General features: G+C 56.9%; 1 protein-coding gene across 1 annotated transcript in view; it reads left to right on the forward strand.

Annotated features, from left to right (window-relative positions):
• TMEM132C (transmembrane protein 132C) overlaps window positions 1-21,408 on the forward strand; it is a 309,813-nt gene that overhangs the window by 275,648 nt on the left and 12,757 nt on the right. Inside the window, exon 5 of the mRNA XM_047093230.1 lies at window positions 5,286-5,429. Within this exon, the coding sequence (XP_046949186.1) occupies window positions 5,286-5,429 (144 nt within the window). The remainder of the gene's footprint in view (window positions 1-5,285; window positions 5,430-21,408) is intronic.

Genomic DNA, 21,408 nt, shown 5'->3' on the forward strand with positions numbered 1-21,408 from the left:
CAGGGGCCGTTCTGTCCCAGGTCCTTAGGCCGTCCAAACAGATGTCTCAGCCCCGGGGACACGTGTTCAAACCTGGCGAGGCCACCTTTGTGCTGCGCACCTGAACACGCCACTGTATCAGCTCGGGGCCTCAGTTTCCCCATCTGTGGGCCGGGGATGGTAAGACCACCTGCTTCATGGGTTGGGGGGGGGATGGCCGTGTTCAGTAACACCCGGGGTGTCCCAAGAGCTCCCCAGATGTGACCTGGTGTTTTTATTAATGAGGCCTCTTAATGGCCCGCCTTGAGACAGGTCGTTTTTGCCCTGTCGGGAATGTTCTAGATGCAACGGCTCCTGTCCTCAGACCCTGGTGAGGTTTGAACCCCCACGGTTGGTTTAGAAGGCCAGGCGTCCGGCCTCGGAGCTGCACACGTGTTTCTCCGAGGGTGAACAGACTCTGAGGGTGGCTTGGGGAGCCGAGTCAGGCCGTGGCCTTCCCGGGACACCGGCCCTGCTCCCACACACGCCGGCCGTCTTCTGTCCCGAGAGGCAGTTCATGTCCACAAAGGCTCCGCTCCGAGCCTGCAAGTGAGTGGTTCTCAGTATATTCACAGGGTCGTACGACCACCACCCGCTCTCCGTCTGCGTGGATCTGCTGTTCCGGACACGTCACGTGGACGGAACCAGGCGCCGCGTGGCCTTCCGTGTGGCTCAGCATCGCGGATAGCTCGGCACTGCTTTCCGGGCCTGAATGCCTCCCGTGCACGGACGGGCCACATGCACACGTCCTGCTTTTCCCTCCCGAGAGCGCCCAGGGGCTCGCTCGTCCCACATCGCGGGGGTCACTGCACACCCTTCGGCCCGTGGGACACGCTCTGGAGTAGTTCTGTGCCCTCTCTTCATTTAAAAACTAAAAATCCGATTTGTACCAATGCAGAAAACGGCTAAACCAATTTACATTTTTGAGGGCAGCTCAAAACAACGACACATGTTTTCTGCGAAGCCTCGGGCTTCTTGTCAAATTTGAAATGACAGCGATTTAAAGTGCCTGACTTTCTGGATTCTTCTCAGCAGAAAGCGCGGTTTCCAGCCTACGGTGGACGCAGGTGGAGGGAGGGAGAGGGCAGCAACCAGGAGGGGGGGAAGCTCCGTAGCTCAGAGAGCCGCCAGGTGGGGGCCGTGCCCGCGTGGAGCTGGGGAGGCCGTGCAAGGGACAGCGAGCTCCTCTCCCGGCTGCTGCGGCCCGCGGGTGGGGACGCACTGCCTTCTGCGGCGCTGGGCAGGGCACGGCTCTCGGGGCCGCGGGGCCACACGTGTTCCCGGCCGGCCCTGTACGGGAGGTGCTCTGCTGGGGCTGGGGCCTGGCATGGGGGGTGGGTTCTGAGCGAGACCCAGTCGGATGCGCTGAGATAGTGTCCTCAGCATGTCGTCCAAGCAGTGAGTCAGCCCGGACCGGACAGGGATTTGGGAGGACGACCAGCCACGTATACAGCATGGGGAGCTGTGTCATTACACACGCGTGCACGCACGCAACACGCATGCACGCGTGTGGGCAGATGCACCTGCATACCTCACACGTGCACACGTGCACACGTATCACACACATGCGTACCACAGACGTGCACGCAGATGCACGCACACGCACACACAGGCACACACACAGGCACGTTTCGGCCCCAGGACAGCTTCCCTCCATCCCGGCCCGGCCCCCTCCCCGGGTCCTCGGGGCCAGACGAAGGCCTCTCCCGCCAGACCCGTGTCCGGCCACGCCCGGGTCTCTCCGTCCTCCCTGCTTCTACGACATTCCCATTGTTTCCTGCAATCCCACAATCTGGGGAAGCAGGAGAGGACAGTCCAGTCTGAAAACTGCTCGTTCACAGGGACCGGAGGCTGGTGCGGGAGTTTTCACTTCCCACCTTGGAGGTGCCCGGGCCCACCTTGGGGAGACAGCCAGGGCTCAGCCCCAGACGCTGGGACACACCCTGTGACGTGTTTCCCCACACCTGTCTCCCCCCGCCCCGGGCCCGAGACTCAAGAATACTGGCCACCACTCACAACCGCGTGCCTGTTTTCCTACCGACAGTGACTGTGCCTTTCTTTGTGACGGCACAGACCCCTCTCGGGTCACGATGAAGGACACATCCTTGCCCTGCTTTGCGACGTAGCATCAGGGCTGTGTTACGGTACGGGGCTGTCTTCTAGGGCTGCCGGAACAAAATACCAGGGGCTGGGGCTTAATCAGCAGAACCTTTGCGAAGCTTCCGGAGCCTGGAGGTCCGAGATCAAGCTGTCAGCAGCTTTGGCTTCTCCCGCGCTCTCTCCTTGGCTGGCAAATGCCCGTGTCCCTGGTGTCCCTTCCCATTCTTATGGACCTATTGGATCGGGGTCGCCCTTGGGACCCCAGGCAACCTTAATTACCTCCTCAAAGATACCTCGTGTCTTGAAATAGTCATGCTGAGGATGAGGGCTTCGCATGGATTTAGGGTCGGGGGGGGCACCATTCGGTCCACAGCACACACAGACCCTGACCCCAAGAAATCCCACGTCTAAACTGGAGAGCTGAGATGAGCATCCGGTGCATCAAGGGAGGGCACGGATGGCAAAAATCAGTGTCAAAACATGCCCTTAAATGCTTGCTAAGCGTCTGTAGGAACACTAACCACGTACCGGAAATAAAAATGTTCAAAAGCGAACTCATCGCCGCAGGGCATTCCTCTGCCGTTGAAGCAGGTGAAGCCTTCATTCTCTCCCCCCCCCCCGTATCGGTCAGGAGGCGGTAGGGCGAGCGGCAGTAACAAACAGCCCCAGTTCTCACCGTCGTTCAGAGCCTCGGGCCGGTGAAGGAGCTACCGTCTGAGTAATTCCGGCCGCTCTGCCTCAGGAACAGAGAGCCCGTCCCTCCGTGAAGGCGGGGAGTCGCTCTAGTCCAGGAGTGACACACGCCGTGCCAGCTCGCAACTGACTGGCCAGATTCGTCACACAGCTCCCGGCAGCCACACAGGCTGGTGCCCGAGGTGGCCGGAGGCCAGAAGGCGAGGGGTCTGTAGCTTTGTGCACATGAGTCAGCCTTGTGGGACCCTCTGCAGGGCAGAGTGGGTCTGGAGGGACCCCCAGAAGACACTCGGCGCGTGGCCTACACCCCGACACGTCTCCAGCTGGGCCCCCCCAGCCTGTGCTGCCTCCCTGGCCGCAATTCAAATAGGGACCCTGGACTCAGTCTGAGTCCATGACACCTGACACTTCCTGCCCCCATTTGGAACCCCAGTGACGGGTAACTCTCTGCTCCCGTGGTTTATGCCGTTGGCTGGAGAGACACACCCAATGTCCACCCAGTCTGAATCTTGCTGTGATTCAGTCCAGGGATGGGACGCGTCGGGGAGAGGATCGTGGGCGTGTGCGTGCGCGTGCGCACCTGCAGTGACCATTAGGAAGCTAATCACAATTAATCCACGAGGGAGTTTGCTGCCTTAATGAAGCCATTAGCCAAAGACCATTCTGAGAGAGAAAATGTAAAGTCTGAACTCTGAGCACATTACCTGTAATGAACTTGAAAATGGACTTGGGGAATTTCCGCGGTATTCTTAGCATCCGTAATAGCCGGTGGGCGAGCCACCAGATCGCGGCCCCAGCTCCCGGGAATCCTGCGGACCCAGGAGAAGACACGGCAGAGGCTTATTTAAGGGCTGGCTTCTGGGTACAAGCATCAGAGAGAGGCCGGGGCTCCACTTACAACCGATGACTCTTCCAGCTGTGCTCCTGTCTGATGCAAAAGGTCATTTCTGTGTCAGTTGCTTCCCTGGAGAAAGAAGCGAGAAAAATCTCTTTCCTTCCAACTCCCGCTTCAAAGTGGGGCAGTGCTTCTGGAGAGGGACTTCGAGAGAAGTTGGCCCAGAGGGAAAAGGTGTTAATAGAGGTAGGGAAGCATTACGAAAGTGCGAGCCCGTAGTGCCCACAGACTCAAAAGAGAAGGCGCCTTCTTTATCACTTTGAAAATCACTACATGTGACGCGAATCATTTTGCATGAAGCCAGGAAGGACACGATGAGCCGAGGTCCCCATAGCTGCGATGGAGTGAGCCTGTGGTCTGCATAAAAGTCTGCAGAAAGATCCCAGCGGTCTGGTGCCCCTCACCAAGGTGTAGTGACCGTGGCCACCGGGGATTAAAAGTGACCTGGCTCACCGGTGTCGTAGCTGAACACCCGTCATTGCCCTTTGCCGGGAGGAACCTCTTCCTTCTTCTTCTGATGGTGGCCTTTCTCCTGTTGGACTCAGTCTTGGTAGGCTTGTGAATCAAAGGGGAGCCATCCTCCCCGGGATAAGGGATGGCCATTTAACCCGACCAGACTCCCCCCACCCCACACCCAGGGAATTTAGATAGATCATCTGTGGAGTGACTCAGGAGACAAATGGCCGAAGCCATTCACTGCACTCCACTCTGGAGATCCTGTCCCTTCCTGGCTTTCAGTGTCCCGCAAGCTGATCCGGGCCCTGCCTTTCCAAGGCCCCTTTCAGCTTCTCCGTTAACCCTGGGAGTGGCCCAGGACCCGACGGGTAAGAACCTGCATTAGCCTCCTGTTGCCATACCAAATTAACAGCACGTCCTTATAGTACAGTCCTGGACACCAGGAGTCAGAAATGAGCCTTTATGGAGCTGAATTCAAGGTGTCAGCAGGGCTGTGTTCCCTCTGGAGGACTTAGGGGAGGGTCTGTCTTTTTCCAGAAACTAGAAACCATCCACGGCTCTTGGGTCATGAGGACATCACTCTGACCTCTCCCTCTGTGCCCGCCTCACTCCTCTTCCTCTGACCCTCTTATAAGGACTTATGATTCCATTGGGTCCTGCCCCCAGATAATCCAGGATAGTCTGCCCTTCTTAAGATCCTTGACTTGACCACAACCGCAAAGTCCCCTAATACCATGTAAGGGAAAAGACTCACTGGTTGCGGAGATTAGAACAGGGCGGGCCTCTGGGTGGGAAGGACTCACCTGATTCCATTTCTGTTGCCTACAACCAGAACCTAACTGGTACATAACTTCTACTCTCTCTCTACAAAAGGAGAATTAATAATTTTTGACTTTTGTAGTTGGAAACCAAGAAGGTGGCCGTAAATAAACGAAATTGTTAAATGTTCTTGGAAAATTCTTCCAAAGAATGGCCTTTTTTGCCCCAAATCCCAAAGTCAGTGCTACGGTGTCTTGTGCAAACAAACACAGCCTGGCAGATACTTGGGGAGCTTCCCGCTTGTGTCCAAGAGCGCTGAGCGTATCAGCCCCCTTGACCCAGCTCTGTCTGGTTCTTCTGACAGGACACTGAGATTCTCAACACCGCCATACTCACAGGAAAGACCGTAGCCCTGCCCATCAAGGTGGTCTCTGTGGAGGAGAACAGTGCCGTGACGGATATCTCAGAGCTGGTGGAGTGCAAGTCCGCGGACGAGGATGTCCTCAAGGTAAGCACCCCCACTGATCAGTCACCTGGGTTGAAATGATGGGAACTGTTGTGCCACACCCCATTCACAAAGAGGGGTCGGCACCAGGAAGTATGAAGTCCAGTCACACAACCACCCTTCCAGCTCCAAACCCAGTTTGGAGTGTGGTCTGCTTTGGAGCGTGGCTCAAACCCCAGATACTTCCAATAACCGAGCTGGTGACACGGCGGGTGAAGTGGTCAGGGCAGACAGACATGGCCCACACTAGCTGGGCATCCGGAGTTCAGCTCCTGCTGACGTGGTCCCCAGTAAACGGGAGATCAGTATCGCCATTCCTTCAAGAGAAGCCGCAAATTTGCGCTTTATGTAAAAGTCACGTGTTCGCAAATTTGGGATTTATGTAAAAGCCGCCCGGTTTTCAGTGTTGGCCACCAGTTGTAACTTTTTTTTAATGGGCAAAAAAATAAAATACATCTGCAATGTGAGTCTGGCCCAGGCAGCTGTCCAAACCTCTGTTCTGTTGGGCAGACCATGAACCGGGAGTCAACTCCAGCCCCCTGATCGTTGTGTAAATAAAGTTTTATTGGGACACGACCGCTCAAATCTATCTCTGTACTGTCTGCGGTGGCTTTGGCACGACCACAGGAGTGACAGGCAGTGGTGACCGAGACCATCTGGCCCGCAACTCTAAAATATTTGTTAGTTTGCCCACGCCAAGGAAAAGTTTGCCTAGAGCAACCCCTGCTGTGGAGTTTAAGTTTCGTGAGGGAAGGACCCGAATTCTTGGTCTTTCCCACCACATTTGCTGGGATAATGTACTCACAGTGCTGGCTCCAGGGATAAGACAGCATAAGGGCTTTTCCAAGCCAGAAATGAAGCTTCTGGTCTTTCTCTAGATGAGAGAGATCTCCAGATCTTTCTCCCAGATGCATTGGGTCTTTATGTTTTCTTGTAGGTATGTCTCTGGGATTACAAAAGATGTAATCTCCGGCATCTCAAGGAAGAGAGGCTTTTCCCCAGTTCCCCCAAAAGGGATCTATGGGCTAAGGGCAGCCCCAAAGCCACACACCCAAAAAGCCGGTGGCGGGAGGGGCGGGGATGAAGTTCTAAACCGTACTGTTCAACATGAGCACAATTGTGGGCCACACATGTCGTTTAAAATTCTCCGTCACGTTCACGAAAGGGAGAACAGGTGAAGGTAATTTTTTAGATGTCTGTGTTTAAGCCATTATATTAAAAACATTATCATCTCAACATGTGATCGATATAAAAATCATGAACGCGCTGTTTCGTACTTGGTGCGGCCCAGTCGCTCCGAATCTACGGAGAGCGCGTGTCTGTTACTTTTCCACGTCAGGGCTTCCTGGCCACCGTGGCGAGCGGCTTCCCCATTGGACCGCTAAGATGCGAGCCCGGGGCAGGATTTTGCAATGTCGGCACTATGCTGGTGTTTTGTGCCAGACAATTCTTTGTTAGGGGGCTGTCCTGTGAGACGGATTCCTGCCTCCTACCCCAATACATACATGCCTAGCACATGCCCTGAATGCTGACAACCAAAAATGTCTCCAGTCATTGCAAAATGTCCCCTGGTGGGCAAAATTTCTTCCACTGAGAACCGTGCTCTGTTTCTGGATGAACAGTCACCCCACTTCCTTGTGGCCGAATCACCCCCACTTTGTTGGTGAGGCCGAGGTGGGGAGGAGTCTCTTGGTTGGAGCTGGAGCACTCCCTGCCCCGGCCCCCACCATGTACCAGATCCCTGGTGGCCACTGGTTTTCATTACTGATCTGTGATGGGCACTGGGGAGGGCACCTGTTGGGATGAGCACTGGGTGTTGTATGGAAACCAACTTGACAGTAAATTGTATTTAATGTAAAAAAAAAAAAAAAAAAAGAGCCAGGACCTCTGGGACACCTGGGTGGCTCAGTCGGTTAAGCATCCGACTCTTGGTTTGGACTCAGGTCATGATGCAATGACCATACAGAACCTGCTTGGGATTTTCTCTCTCTCTCTCTCTGCCTCTCCCTCACTCGCCCTCTCTCTGTCTCTCTCAAAAATAAATAAATTAAAAAAGTGTTTTTTTAAAGAGCCAGGACCCCTGATGACTTTTCTAGATGGATAAGAAGGCCATCTGTTAGCCTGAAAAATCCCAGAACCAAGTTTTACCGCAGTTCTGGGTAGAATCATCCTTAGCTGCTCTTCTATGAGTTTGTCATGGAGCCCATTACCAGTATTTCCAGAAACATAATCAGCATCTTCAGAGAAACAAATGTATTCGAACCAGAAATTGCCCCTGGAATGAATTTGGAGCAGGCTGCCCTGGCTGTTGACAAAGCCACGTGACATCCTGCACTCAAACTCAGTCCCCAGGGCCCCGCTTCAGCCGGTGGTTTGGGGTCTGGCGGGGTCGGCGATGCTCGCAGAGCTGGTCTGTCACAGCGCGGGGTTCCAGGGAGAGGACACGGGGCAGGGGACGTGTAGTCAGTGTCTCCCCTGCAGCAGGTGTGTGCAGGGCTAGATTGGGACGGCCCTGAGTTCCGCAAAGGACTGGAGACTCTGAGGTCCACGCCGCGCCTCCGACGAGCCAGCCTGCGCAGTTTGCGGGCAGAAGACGCGACTCCTGGTCAGGGACGTAGGGCATCCAGGGAGTTCGCGCCTTCCCGCACCAGATGCCTGAGCGCCTCTCCCCACAGGGTCATGCCACGGGCCATGCCGGGACACCTGCATACGTAGGCTGTAAGGAGCCCTGGGCTTAGGGGACCTGAGTCCTTTATAAAAGGCACATTATGGGCTGAACGTTGGTGTCCCCCCCAAATTCATACGTTGAACCCTTCATCCCCCCCCATGTGACGGCGTGAGGAGGTAGCACCTTCGGGGGTGATTAGGTTTGGATGAGGTCATGAGGGTCGGGCCCCTGTGGTGGGATTGGTGTTTTCGGGAACAGAGGAAGCCACGAGAGGTCGCTCATAGACGGCGGCGTGAGGTCACAGCGAGAGGGCGGCTGTTGGCAAGCCAGGAGGAGGGCTGGGCCGCAGAGCCGGTCCGGGCTGGCACCTTGATGGGGGACGTCCAGCCTCCGGAACCGTGAGGGACAGAGTCTCCTGCATGAGCCGCCCGGTCTGTGGGATTCTGTCCGAGCAGGGCCAGGCGGACAGGGGCAGAAAGCCCGCTCGCCTCCCCCGCCCCGGAGAGAGACGGCGTCCCTGTTCTGTTTTGCCACAAGCATGCCCGCCCTCTGCTCGACAAGGGAGCACCGGGGCTGTTCGCGAGACGAACATCCGTGACAAGACCATTCAGACAACGGCAGCCGAGGCTTTGTAGGGTGCCGGAAGTTCAAGGGTGCCGTGGGGAGTTTCTTCCAAAACGTTCTTGCTTTGCCTTTCCGGGCTCCGCGGTCTTGGGCAGCTCACACGTTCCGTCCGCCTCCAGGTCTCCTTGGGAGAGTGGGGACAGTCACGGTGCGTGATTCAAAAGGCCGTTGTAAGGACTACCAGGTTTTATTAATCCAGTGAAGACTTGACCTAGTGGCCAACACGTGGAAAGGACTGGACTCTGACCCCGGTTGGCTCGGGCAGTCCCCTCGATAGCCCCGTGCGGTCGGTCAGGGGCTGCAGACAGAGCGCCTACAGTTATCATCTGTGTGGTGTGCAGAGTATGGCTTAAGAAAATCAAAATTTCCACCTATTTCAAGTGTGCAGCCCAACGATATTTAAGTAAACTTACTGGGTTGGGCAACCATCACTGTGACCCAGTTTTAGAATATTTTTGTCACCCCATTTACCGTTAATCCCATTCCCACCCGTAGCCCTGGGCAACGGCTAATCTACTTTCTGTCTCTACAGATTTGCCTTTTTTTGGACATTTCACATAAATGGAATCCTACAATATGTGGTCTCTTATTAAAACAGTTCGGTGATCATTTCTTACACGTCTCTTGACACATCTAGGTATAGCCGCACGTACAGAGACAATTTTTTAAAAGATGGGATCATGTCAAACGTTTTTTAGCCGCAGTTTTTTAACTGGCAAAGCTACACACACACACACACACACACACACACACACACACACACACCTGCCAGCCAGCCTTCCTCCACGATGATGTGACACACACGTAGCTCGAACACACAGATAAGGATCGAACACACAGAACACGTAGCATTCACACCGTTGTGTCTGCCCCCTTCTCGCGCCCTGCGATGCCTCCCGAGAGCCCCGGCTGGTGGGGGTTCGGGAATGGAGGCACCACAGGAGCCGAGGGGTCCGGTGTGCTGTGTGCTCAGCGTGTGGGTTTGCAGGCGTCAGACTGTGAGTGCGGGAGGCCGTGGGACATCCACGAGCGTCTGTGCGGGTTTCCTTGGCGGGGGAGGAAGACCAGTGTCCCGAGCGGGTCAGGGATTTGCTGTCGGGCAATAGCGGAGGAGACGGCGTGCCGTGGACAAGCCCCCCCGGCTCCCCGCACCCACGGAGTGCTTTTGCCCACATTCGTGCACGCGTCAGCACCTCCGGCATAAGGCCGTGTCCTGTAGCCGAGGGCAGGGCATAGGACGCTCTGCAGAGGCGTCTTGCTCGCGGTTCTCGAGGTGGCGGTCTCTTAACGGCGTGGTTGAATCACACGCTGGTGTCTAGGTCCCCTTCCGGTAAGAATGACAGGTGATGACGAGGCACACGGGGGGCGGGGCTGGAGAGGGCCCGGGGCGAGGGACGCTCTGGATGGAGCGGCGTCTGAAAAGGACACATCTGGGCCACGTGGCAGGGAGACGACAACTGTCAGTGCCCACTGTAACCCTGTCCCCCCACTTGCACCACGCCGTCTGCGTACCCCCTCATCCTTAGGAGGAGACACCGGGGCACCCCACCCTGTGCCTCCTGAGTAACCCCCACCCCGGCCTGCTGCCCTCCTGTGCCTTCCCCGGGGGCTCCTGGGGTCACAGGTGGCGAGGCCCCGCCCACAAGAGGCTGGCAATGCTGAGATTCCGGGCATCGTTAGCAAAAGTCCCTTTACTGGATTTCCAGGGCTGACCTCCAGGGCCCGGCCCGGCTGCCGGCCCTGGTGCAGAGCTAAAGGGGATGCGAGTGGGCGGCCAGCTGCCCAGCTCTCCCGGTGACGCGTGCCTGTGATGGCTCCTGTACGTGCAGGACGACCCTGCTGGGGCGGAGGCCTCGGTTTCCCGTGGTTGCTGCTCCCGGGGGCCCGAAACGTCCTCTCTCTTGCGTGTGCTGTTGGTTCCACGAGCTGAGTCCATGGGGAGCTGGGCTCTTAGCAGCAGCCTGAAGTCGTTGGTCTGCGAGGCCCTGGGGTGGCGCCCCTCGCCCAGGGGAACGTGGGCAGGGTTTCCTTGGGGGGAAGAGTGCTCCCCACCGTGCTCCTCGCACCCAAGGGCTGTGGGAGAAGCATCTTCAGCCCCAAGAGCCGCTGGGTTCTGGGTGAAAGCAAACCAAGGACCGCAAGGAAGTTTCTGGAACGCAGGGGCCCTCGCTGCCCACGTCCCCAGTGTGGGTCAGGTGCACGCCCACTGCCGGCCTCTTCCTCCAGCTCCGGTTCTGTCCTCTGCAAAACCGCGAGACAGAGTTTTAACACACTTGTGCAGGCAGAGCGGGTGGATGGTGTGTTCATGGCAGCGTCTCCTGCATCCAGGGCAGACCCAGGGCCCCCCCAGGGGACATGGGGCGACGTTCGGGGACCTTTGGGATGGTAGTGACTCAGACAGAGGGGCTACTGGAGTCTGGTGGCTGACGTCCAAGGGTGCTGCGAAGGGTCCAGATCCCAAAGAATCATCCGGGCCCCGATGTCGATGGCCCCGGACCATCCAGGACCTTCGGGTTTTACCATCAGAGTCTGGTTTCCTTCTGAGAGAAGAGGATGCTGCAGGATACCCTGCTTTGGATTTCAGAGAGCTCTGTCCGGCAACGCTGGGGTCAACGCTATGATAAGTTCGCTTTACAGATAAGGAGGCTGAGGCCCAGAGAGGTCAAGCGACTTGCCCAAGGCCACACAGCCAGAAGACAGCAGATCCAAGATTGCAACGCAGGTCTGCCTGATCCCCGGCCCGGCGCACACGGTCTGAGGCGTGTCTCCCAGGCAGATGTGAAGATTTGCCTCAAGCTGCACGGTGCAGTGTGGCCTCCGCGTACCATGTGTGGCTATTTACGTTGCTTAAATCAAGTAAAGCGGAATTGGCAGCTGCCCAGTTGTGCGGGTGACACGTGGCCAGCGTCTCCTGCTGGACGGCACCCATACAGGACGTTCCCAACGTCACACCGACCCGGAGCCTTCGACTGGTGGGAGCCGTGCCGTGCGCTCACTCCTACGAGGGCGTGATGGACAGAAGCAGGTGCCCGGGACTGGCCGGCGGAGGTCAGGTGGCTCCGAGCCTCCGTCTGACGCTGCAAAGAAGAGCCTGTTCGAATAAAAGACGTTTGCAAAAGATAAGGGCGTTTATTTGCGAGTTGGATTTTAGTGGAGTCCAGGGAGGCTCCGTCTGGATTTGCCTAACGAGCCACAGGGGTTTCAAAGCGCCAGGAATCCTGCAGCTGGGAGGGAGTGGCCTTTGCACGGATGAGACGTTTCTGGCCAGCTCCGTGAAGCGTGGGGGACAGAAGTCCGGGTCGGAGCCACGTGGCTGGCTTGCCTCGGGAGGGTTGTGTCTGGGTAGCCGCTCTCCCGTGCTGGCTTCCTCTCCCAGGTACGAAACGTCCTCTCCCTCTGTGGCCTCTCTGCTGAAATCAGTCTGAAAACAGGGATTTGGTCTCAGGCAGCACTGAAGCCTGCCCAGTGGTCCATCATGACTTCCTCAAGGGTGATGTGCTTGTTGAGTGACTCAGACTCTCAAATTGGCTTCGTAAGTCAGGGGAGAAACTGTCTCGTGCACGGAGGTTCGGGGGCAGATGCCGGTCTCTGCATCTCTGAGCTCTGTCTCGGCTTGTGCAGGTGTCATTCTGAGCCCCCATATGGCGGGCCCCGGAGCCCGGAGGTCCTCAGCCTCCCAGGTTCAAGTGCAGCGGAGATCAGCTGCTACCTCGGCTCGGTCAAAAATCCAGCGACTTCCTGTCACTGAGGTCGAGACCTACCCAAGCACAGGGACCGAGCGTGTGGATCAGCGGAGGCTCCCCCTGAGAATATTTTTGCAACTCTTGCCGGAAATAAAACGAGTAGATGTCAGGGCAGCAAAAATAACGGACGTCCCCGGTGTGTGAGCTGGAACCTAGGTTACTCCTGTTTGCTCCCTCTTCCTCCCATGAAGCGCTGCCCTTAGAGGATTAATAATGTCGGGCAGTGTCAGCCCATGACCGTCGTGCCTTTTTAGTGGTGCCTCATCGTGTCCTCCTTGCTGGGATGCGGTGGAAAGATGCGGTGTGTGCCCATGGGTGATGCCCGGCACGGCTCTGCCCCTCGTATCCGAGACCATGATTTTCGTTCACAGACGACGTCACCCAAACTGAATTAAGCCGAAAAGGGAAATTGTTGGCTCCTCCATCCGAACAGGAAGAGATCCCTGGCTTCAGGAATGGTTGGATCCAGGGGCTCAGCGTTTTTACGTCTCTGTCTCTTGGCTCGGTATCCTTTGTGCCGGCTGAATTCTCGGACGAGTTGTTCTAGGGCAGGATGGCTGCAAATGGCTACAAAACCCTGTTTTCACATGTAGAATTTCAGCAGAAATGAGCAAATGCCTTTGGCCCAGCCTGAAAAGCTCCTGAGATCCCCTCTGTCTGCACTAGCTTAGCTCATGTGCTCAACCCTGCAGCCAGGAGCTGGGACCAGAGGATGTGAGGCTCTGCTTGGATTAGGACGTGGTCACATGACCCTCCTCTTGAGGCTGGAGGCGGGGCTTCATCCAAACCTCCAGATGGGACCAGCAGGAGGGGACCATCCCCTAATGAAACAGGGGCTGAGGACAAGGACAGGTGCCTAGAGAGGGTTCCCTCCCCTCCCATCCCCTTACTCCTCGCCATCCAACCTTTCCGTGCCCCGGGACCACCCTTCCATTTCTTAATTTGGCCAGGGTTAGGAAAAAGGGCCTTTCCAGCCCGGCCCAGGGGTGGTTTTGCCTCCTTAATTTTTCCTGGTGACATCAGCCAAAGCACTGACCTGCCCTGACGGAGCCAGAGAACAAGAGGGGGCAGTGGAGTCTGAATTCTCTGGAATCTTCCAGCAGGCCTGTGTGCCGAGCTCTCCCAGGGGGACACGGCCCTGCCTTTGCCTGTGAAAGCCCCTGGATAATCGTCTAGGAAATGGACACTTGGTGTGCAGAAGGCTTAAACGAGCTGATCCCAACTCAGAAGAGGAAAATGAGGACCGGATGAAAACACCTGGCAGGTGAATACAGCAGACTCGCTTGAAACTCAGACACACTGGCCTTCCAGCTTCATCTGGCCCCCGAGCTCCCAGAGGGGACACAGGTGTGGTCACGGCCACCCCTCCCCGGATTCCCCATCCATCGTGTGGCTGGATTGTTTCCATCCTGGCTGCCTGGGTCCCCCCCGTGATTAAACCCTCTGCTCCTCCCTCCCAGTGACAGAGGTGACAGCACGGAGTTCAGGCGACGGCTGCTGCTTCCGTCCCCGGGCAGCTCCTCCAGGCCTGGGGGCTCGAAGAGAAGCCATGTGGCCCTCCTGTCATCACGGGACTGCCGCGGGTCCCGCATCCCAGGATTTTCGGGTCCCAGGTGACATCACCATCTGCCCAACCCTCCACAGATTCCCCGTTCGCTAAGAGGATAGAGACTAAATTAAACCTTCTCGGCACACACGGGTCCACACGTGTGATGGGAACCGTGTCCGAGGCAGGTGCAGTGCTTAGCTGGACCACGGCGATCTCTTCACGGTGCGTACAAATATCAGAATGTCAAGGCATCCGTCTCAAGTACCTAGGACTTTGATGCGGCCAAAATACCTCAGTAGCGTCTCAAAGAAAATCAAAGAAGGCTTCTTCCTTCAGGAAACACTATGTTAGTCCTAATGTGCCAAGGTGACAAACATTCAGCTCTGCTCTTAAAATCACACGAGTTAGGGGCGCCTGGGGGCTCAGTTGGTTAAGCCGCCGACTCTTGATTTCAGCTCAGGTCATGATCTCACGGTCCGTGGGTTCGAGCCCCGAGTCGGGCTCTGTGCCGACAGCTCAGAGCCTGGAGCCTGTTTCAGATTCTGTGTCTCCCTCTCTCTCTCTCTGCCCCTCCCCTGCGCTCTCTCTCTCTCTCTCTCTCTCTCAAATAAACATTAAAAAAATCTAAAATCACACGAGTTACCGTGCTTGAGTACGTGAGAGCAACTTCTCAAAAGACAAGGAAAGGAATCGAGTGTACTAAGTCTCCTGCCTGTGAGCGCCTTGGAACGGAGACCTCACGGAGGGGGGACCCTGTCATCTCAGACGTCAGGAAATGTCTTTATAGCCATTGTTCTTTTTTTTTTTTTAATTTTTTTTTCAACGTTTATTTATTTTTGGGACAGAGAGAGACAGAGCATGAACGGGGGAGGGGCAGAGAGAGAGGGAGACACAGAATCGGAAGCAGGCTCCAGGCTCTGAGCCATCAGCCCAGAGCCCGACGCGGGGCTCGAACTCCCGGACCGCGAGATCGTGACCTGGCTGAAGTCGGACGCTTAACCGACTGCGCCACCCAGGCGCCCCGCCATTGTTCTTTTTAATTCAAAAGTGGAAGAGTTAAGGTAACTTTTCACCCATTACATTGGCAAAGATCGTCAAAAAACAGAAAAGAGGAGCGTTTCTGGAGCTAGACAACTGCTTTCACGTGCAAATCCGAGTGCTACTGGCTGTGTGACCTTGGACCAGCGGCTCAGCCTCTCTGTGCCCCAGGCTCCTCACCTGTAAGGTGGCTTGTGTGGGGACAAAAGCACACGTGCGTTCGGAGCAGAATCTGGCATACAGAAGGCGCTTAATACGTGCTAGCTCTTCTCATCGGCCCTCTCCTCCTGGGACCTTCTCCCCCCAGGTGTCCAGGGCTTCCACCTTCCGCCAGGCAGGACTCTGTCTAAACGTCACCTCCCGAGAGGTCTTCCTGTGCGTGTTCTCCGTCCTTAGCGGGTCCTTAGGTCATCATGCTCTCGGTGTGTGTCACCTGCGGTTAGTTCTTTGTTTGCTTGTTCTCATCTGTGGCCATAACGTGTGCACGAAATGTAACTTCCGGAGAGGGGTCTCTTGCCTCCCTCTTCCCGTGTCCAGCACCTGCGAACGTGCCTGGAGCAGAGCAGGGGCACGGGAGGAGTACGGGGTCCCCTTCGCTCCCTGAGCCCGAGTGCCCTGGCCAGCGTCACGGCCTGGCCCCCCGGTGTCTCTTCCCGGCCTCCCTTCCCAGCCTCCCATCCCAGCCTCCTTCCCCAACCTCCCTTCTCGGCCTCCCTTCCCAGCGCCTTCTCCTGGCTTCCCTTCCTACCCTCCCCCTCTGGCCTCCTTTCCAAGCCTCCCCTCTCTGTCTCCCTTCCCAGCTTCCTTTTCTGGCCTCCCCTCCCAACCTCCCTTCCCAATTTCCCTTCCCAGCCTCCCCTCCTGGCCGCCTTCTCCGCCTCCCCGCCCGGCCTCCCCGACCCCGGCCAGGCCTGGCCCAGCATAGCCACCTGCACGGACACAGGATTCCCGAGCCAAGACCGTGTGCCGTTTCCATGTCTCGGCAGCTCTCCGCCCCGTCGGCTGGGTGAAGTGCGGTTTATCGCTGCACGGATTTCTGCGGCCGTGGGAATCCCGTTTGGCAACCACAGCAAGGGGCAGGAAGGGGAAGGAAGGGAGGTGTGCAGGCCTCGCCTCAGAAATGCTGGCCGGCGCCAGCCCCTGCCGGTCCCCTCTCCTCGTCTTCCTGAAATGTGCCGCTTCGGGCGGTGGGGGGGAGGGGCGACTGCGCCCCGATGCCAGATGGGCCGCACGGTGTGTGGGAGAGCGGACACGGGGAAAGGAGAGGGGCCCTAATCCCCAAGGCTGGGTGCAGGCAACACCTCCACTCCAGGAAGAGAGGCGCTCCATGGAGGCTTCCGGAAACCACTGCGCCCTTCCTAAACCCGGAAGCAGGGCTCCCCCAGTCTTCTCCTCACAGCCCTTCAGCAGCCTCTCGGCTGCCTGGGGATGAGACCCAAAAGGATAAGACGGGCTGCCGGGAGTGGGGACAAGACAGGACGGAACATGGAAGTCCCCGAGAGTTCCAGGCAGGTGCAGCGGCACCCGAGCTCTCCACGGAATAACTCGGGCCGCTGTGCTGTGTAACCGATGACCCCGGCATTCACCTGTTAAAGGAGTGACCCCTATTCTCGCTCACGCGTTTACAGGTCATCTGGTGGTCTGCGGGCTCAGCTGGGCGGCCCCTCCCTGCAGGGGGGGGGGGCTAGCATGGGCCCCATGGGGCTCGTTCCAGGGTGAGTCTGAGGTAGCAGCTACTTCTGGGGAAGCGCCTCGTGGCAAAGTGCGCGAAGACTGCCCAAAACACGCGGCAGCTCTAAGGCCTGGGCTGGGACCGGTCGACTGTCGCTTCTGCTCACATGCTCCTGGCCAAAGCTAGTCACGTGGCCGGGTCCACCATCAGCGGGAAGGGGAATCCACGCACAGTAGGAAAGAGGGAAGAATCAAGACCGAACAGCCTCATCACCACCGAGCCGGTGGGCATCGGGGTTGAGAGCAGAGCTCCAGGGTCTGCCTGGCTCCCGGACTACCTGCTGTGTGATGTTGGGCGAGTTGCATCACCTCTCTGTGCCTTCCTTTCCTCACTTGCAGTGTGGATATGATTAAGAAGATAGAGTAGCTCCCTCGTGTGTTCACAGCAAGGCTTCAGTGAGATCATCCATGTGAGCCTGTACTGAGTGAGCTTAGCGTAAGAGCTTAGCATAAGCGCTCAGCAAATGCTGGCCACAGAGCAAACGCTGTGACAGAGCATGCAATTACCAGTGAAAGCCCACCTCCTTGTGTGCACCTGTGTGTGCACCTGTGCGTGTGTGCATCTGGGTGTGTTCCTGGGTGTGCGTGCACCTATGTGTGCACCTGTGCATGTGTGCACCTGTGCATGCACCTGTGTGTTTTCCTGTACGTGTGTGCACCTGTGTGTTCCTCTGTGTGTGTGCACCTGGGTGTGTTCCTGTGCGTGTGTGCACCTGTGCATGTGTGCACCTGGGTGTGTTCCTGGGTGTGCGTGCACCTATGTGTGCACCTGTGCGTGTACCTGTGTGTGTTCCTGTGCGTGCATGCACCTGTGTGCGTTCCTGTGCGTGTGTGCACCTGTGTGTGTGTGCATCTGTGTGGCACCTATGTGTGTTCCTGTGCGTGTGTGCACCTGTGCATGTGTGCACCTGGGTGTGTTCCTGGGTGTGCATGCACCTATGTGTGCACCTGTGCGTGTACCTGTGTGTGTTCCTGTGCGTGCATGCACCTGTGTGCGTTCCTGTGCGTGTGTGCACCTGTGTGTGTGTGCATCTGTGTGGCACCTATGTGTGTTCCTGTGCCTGCGTGCACCTGTGCATGTGTGCATCTGTGTGTGCATGTACCTGCGTGTGCACCTGTGCGTATGTGCACCTGTGTGTATGCCTGTGTGTGTGTGCACCTATGTGTGAACCTCTGTGTGTGTGCACCTGTGTGTGTGCCTGTGTGCAGTGGAGGGGTGGGGGGAGCTGGCAGCCCTGAGTGGCCGCTGGGGTAGGGAGTGTGTGGTGAGCCCCATACCTGAACACCAGGTACTATTTTAGGCACTAGGGATACGACCCTGAACAAAACAGTCAGAAAGCTTTGTCATCCTAGAGTTTGTGTTCTAGAGAGAGAGGACAAGTAATAACCACAATAAATAGGTAAAACATCTGGTGTAAGGGAGGGCAATAAATGATAAAAGAGAAAAATAAAGCAAGGAAGGGGCCTGGGGGAGTTGCAATCCGAAGTACAAATGTCAGAGAAACGGGGTGTGTGCGTCTGGGAAGTTTGCGTCTGAGTAAGGCAACGCCTCTCCACTCAGCGCTGCTGACGCTTGGGGTCTGCTGATCCTTTGTTGGGGTGGTGCGGGATGTCGAGCAGCACCGCTGGCTTCAACCATTAGAGGCCAAGTGCACACCTTCCAGCTGGGACAAACCCTCCCCTGGTTGTGACAACCAGAAAGATCCCCAGGGACCGTCAGATGTCCCCTGGGGGACCCACTGGCCCCTAGCTGAGAACCACTAGGCTGATGGGGTGTGGAAGGGCCAGCCGGGGCGCAGGAAACAAACGAAGATGCACGGACAATGCGTGGGACGGATGGCAGGGGTGCATCAGGGAAGGGCCTGTACCCCTCTAAGGATTTGTCCAGAGTTAAAAGGGTTCTGTGATTCACACTCAGTTGTACGCGTGAGCCCCACACGAAGACAGTAACTTCCAAGTGGAGAAGAGCTCTCTGTGTTGGAAATGCCTGCTGGTCTCTTCAGATCCCTCTAACCTCTCCTCCTGCTCCAGGAGGCCAGCCTCTGTGGGGTCTGTACCAGGCCCCCGGTTCCCCACGCACTGGGGCAGAGGGAGGCTCCAGCCGACAGGGGTGGAGCGGGGAGAGCGGTCTGTACTCTCATCCCTCTGGGCCCCTTCCAGCAAGCTTACAGGCTGACCACGGCTGCCTCGTCCACCAAGGTCCCCGCTCCCGGAGGCAGGCGCCTCTGATGGGGCAGTGCCCATGCTGTGCTTTGACACCTGCTCCTCCCGTGGCCTTTCCGGTGGTGGCCACGTGCACCAGTGTCCTGGGGCTGCCGTGGCAAATGACCACGGCTGGGGTGCCGAGAGCAATACTGTTCTCCCACAGTCCTGGAGGCCGGAAGGCTGAAAGCAGGGTGTGGGCAGGGCCCCGCTCCCTCTGAGGGGCCCGGGGGTCCGGGTCTCCCAGCTCCCGGTGGCTGTGGTCCTAGCTGCTCCTCGGCTCGTGGCCGCATCTCTCCGCGTCTCCCTGTGTCCCCACATCACCTCCGAGTGCTTGCGTCCGCAGACTCCAGTCCTCCGTGGCCCACGCCCCAAGCTGGTAATGACCTCATTTCAGATGACATCTGCAGAGACCCTATTTCCAAACCAGGTTCATTCTGAGGTCCTGAGTGGGCGCGGATTTTGGAGGGTGCTCCTGAACCCCCTCCATCCCTGTATCTCGCCTGCTGCACCATCACCTGCTGGTCTCCTGGCGTCCTGTCTACACCTTTGTAAGGAGTCCCCTTGTCATGCTGTCCTCTGGGCTGCATGTAGCATCTGTTCCCTGCCCGGGTTTGGACCCATCCAGCCCATGCAGGCAGGTTCACTGGGGACGGGCCAAGAGACTAAGGGCCGGGCCTCTCGTGAAGAGTATGTAGACGTGATCCCTCTCAGGCTCACTGGCCGGTGGCCTCTCAGCCCCTTCCTGTCCCTGCCCACCCGCCAGCAGGAACGGAGATGACCCAAGACCCACAGGGCACGAAGGGTGACTTCCAAGGCCGCAGTCTTGGGATGCCGCCCGCGAAGGCAACACAGTCAAAGCCGTCTGCCGAATCCTGCAGCCTCCGTGCTCGCAGACCCTAGCCTTCACGCCACCGCCCCACCGCGGCCAAGCCACAACCTCGGCGAGCCCCCGCTTTCTCATCTACAAAATGGGATCACAACTGCTGCCCGTAGCTCCAGAAGGGACCCACGTGAGGAAAGCACGTCGCAGATGTAAAACAAGGCATAGCTACTGCACAAGACCGTGCAGTATTTTATGTGAACACAGCAAAGTACACACGTATACTCAGGGAATGTACTCCCTTAGACGTATAGGGAATGTAAATCTGATTTTTTTGTATCTGTGCTTAATTTCTGTGTCCAGCCCCCAGGCTCCTAAACGGAAAAAAAAACCCCACAACACTATGCCAGGAGTTTGATTTCTAAACATATTAAGTTTGAGATGCTAATTAGAGATCCAAATGGAGATGTTGAATAAGCCATTGGGTTCTGCAGGCAGGTTGCTGGGAGTCGTTAGCACCTAGGTGATTTAACTACATTATTACAGTAATGAAAGGAAGGTGTTCTAGACTGGATGTCTGGGTCCCCCCACTCCAGTTCCTAGGTTGAGACCCTAACCTGCAATGTGATGGTATGACAACATGGGACTTTAGGGAGGGGACTGAGTCATGAGAGTGGAGCCCTCATGGATGGAATTCGTGACCTTACACGAGAGACCCCGGAGCCCTCTCTCACCCCTTCCGCCACGTGAGCACACGGCGATGAGACAGGACCGATTCTCACCAGACACATCCTCTGGGGCTTCCAGCCTCCAGAAGTGTGAGAAGCTGTGTCTGTTCTTGACCCCCCAGCCCGTGGTATTCCCTTACCGCAGCCCGAATGGACCAAGACAGGAGATAGAAGATGCCGTGGAAACGGAAGAAGGCCAATCGCACTTTTGAAGGAGTGAGTCTCCATGCGTGGTCCCCAGATTTGGAACATCAGCATCACCCAGGACCTTGATAGAGACGCAGAGGTGGGGGCCCCACCGGGATGTGAGACGCTGGGGGTGGGTCCAACAGTCTGTGTGTTGACCCACCCTCTTGACGCTCAAGTTTGAGAACCTGCTTGGCTACTTTCTCAGACAACAGTCGCATTGGACGCCAATGTGACCAGCAGATGGCTTTACTCTCCCCGTGGAAAGTGGTCCCCAAGTGGCTCCCAACAGAAAGGTGGCGTCACCGGGAAGTTGCCAAGGCCCAAATGACAACAGAAGATGCCAACTGACCATGTGCTGCTCAACCAGACCCATGCTGGCCCCTCTGGGTGCCAAGAGCAGACATCAGTGGCCGGTTCAGTGGCCATGATGTGTTCAAACTGGATACTTTAAAGGTCAGAGTGAGCAGAGGCCAGCGGGCAGCTTTCTCAGCGGGAGGCCCATCCACCATGAAAGATGAAAAAGAGTGTCAAACGAAGCCAAGGGACTGAAAAGATTCCTTTGGGTTTTCGGTTCCTTTTTTTTTTTTTTTTTTTTTTGGCAGCTAAGCTGGCTCATTTTGCGATATTGTGGTTCTCACTTGTAGCCACTTAGGAGATGATGAATGCATCCCGAGACTTCCCCAGACA

This window comes from Lynx rufus, unplaced genomic scaffold (assembly GCF_022079265.1).
Source record: "Lynx rufus isolate CCGP_SWC_20201006 ecotype Redwood Valley unplaced genomic scaffold, mLynRuf1.p SCAF_33, whole genome shotgun sequence".
Taxonomy (NCBI): domain Eukaryota; kingdom Metazoa; phylum Chordata; class Mammalia; order Carnivora; family Felidae; genus Lynx; species Lynx rufus.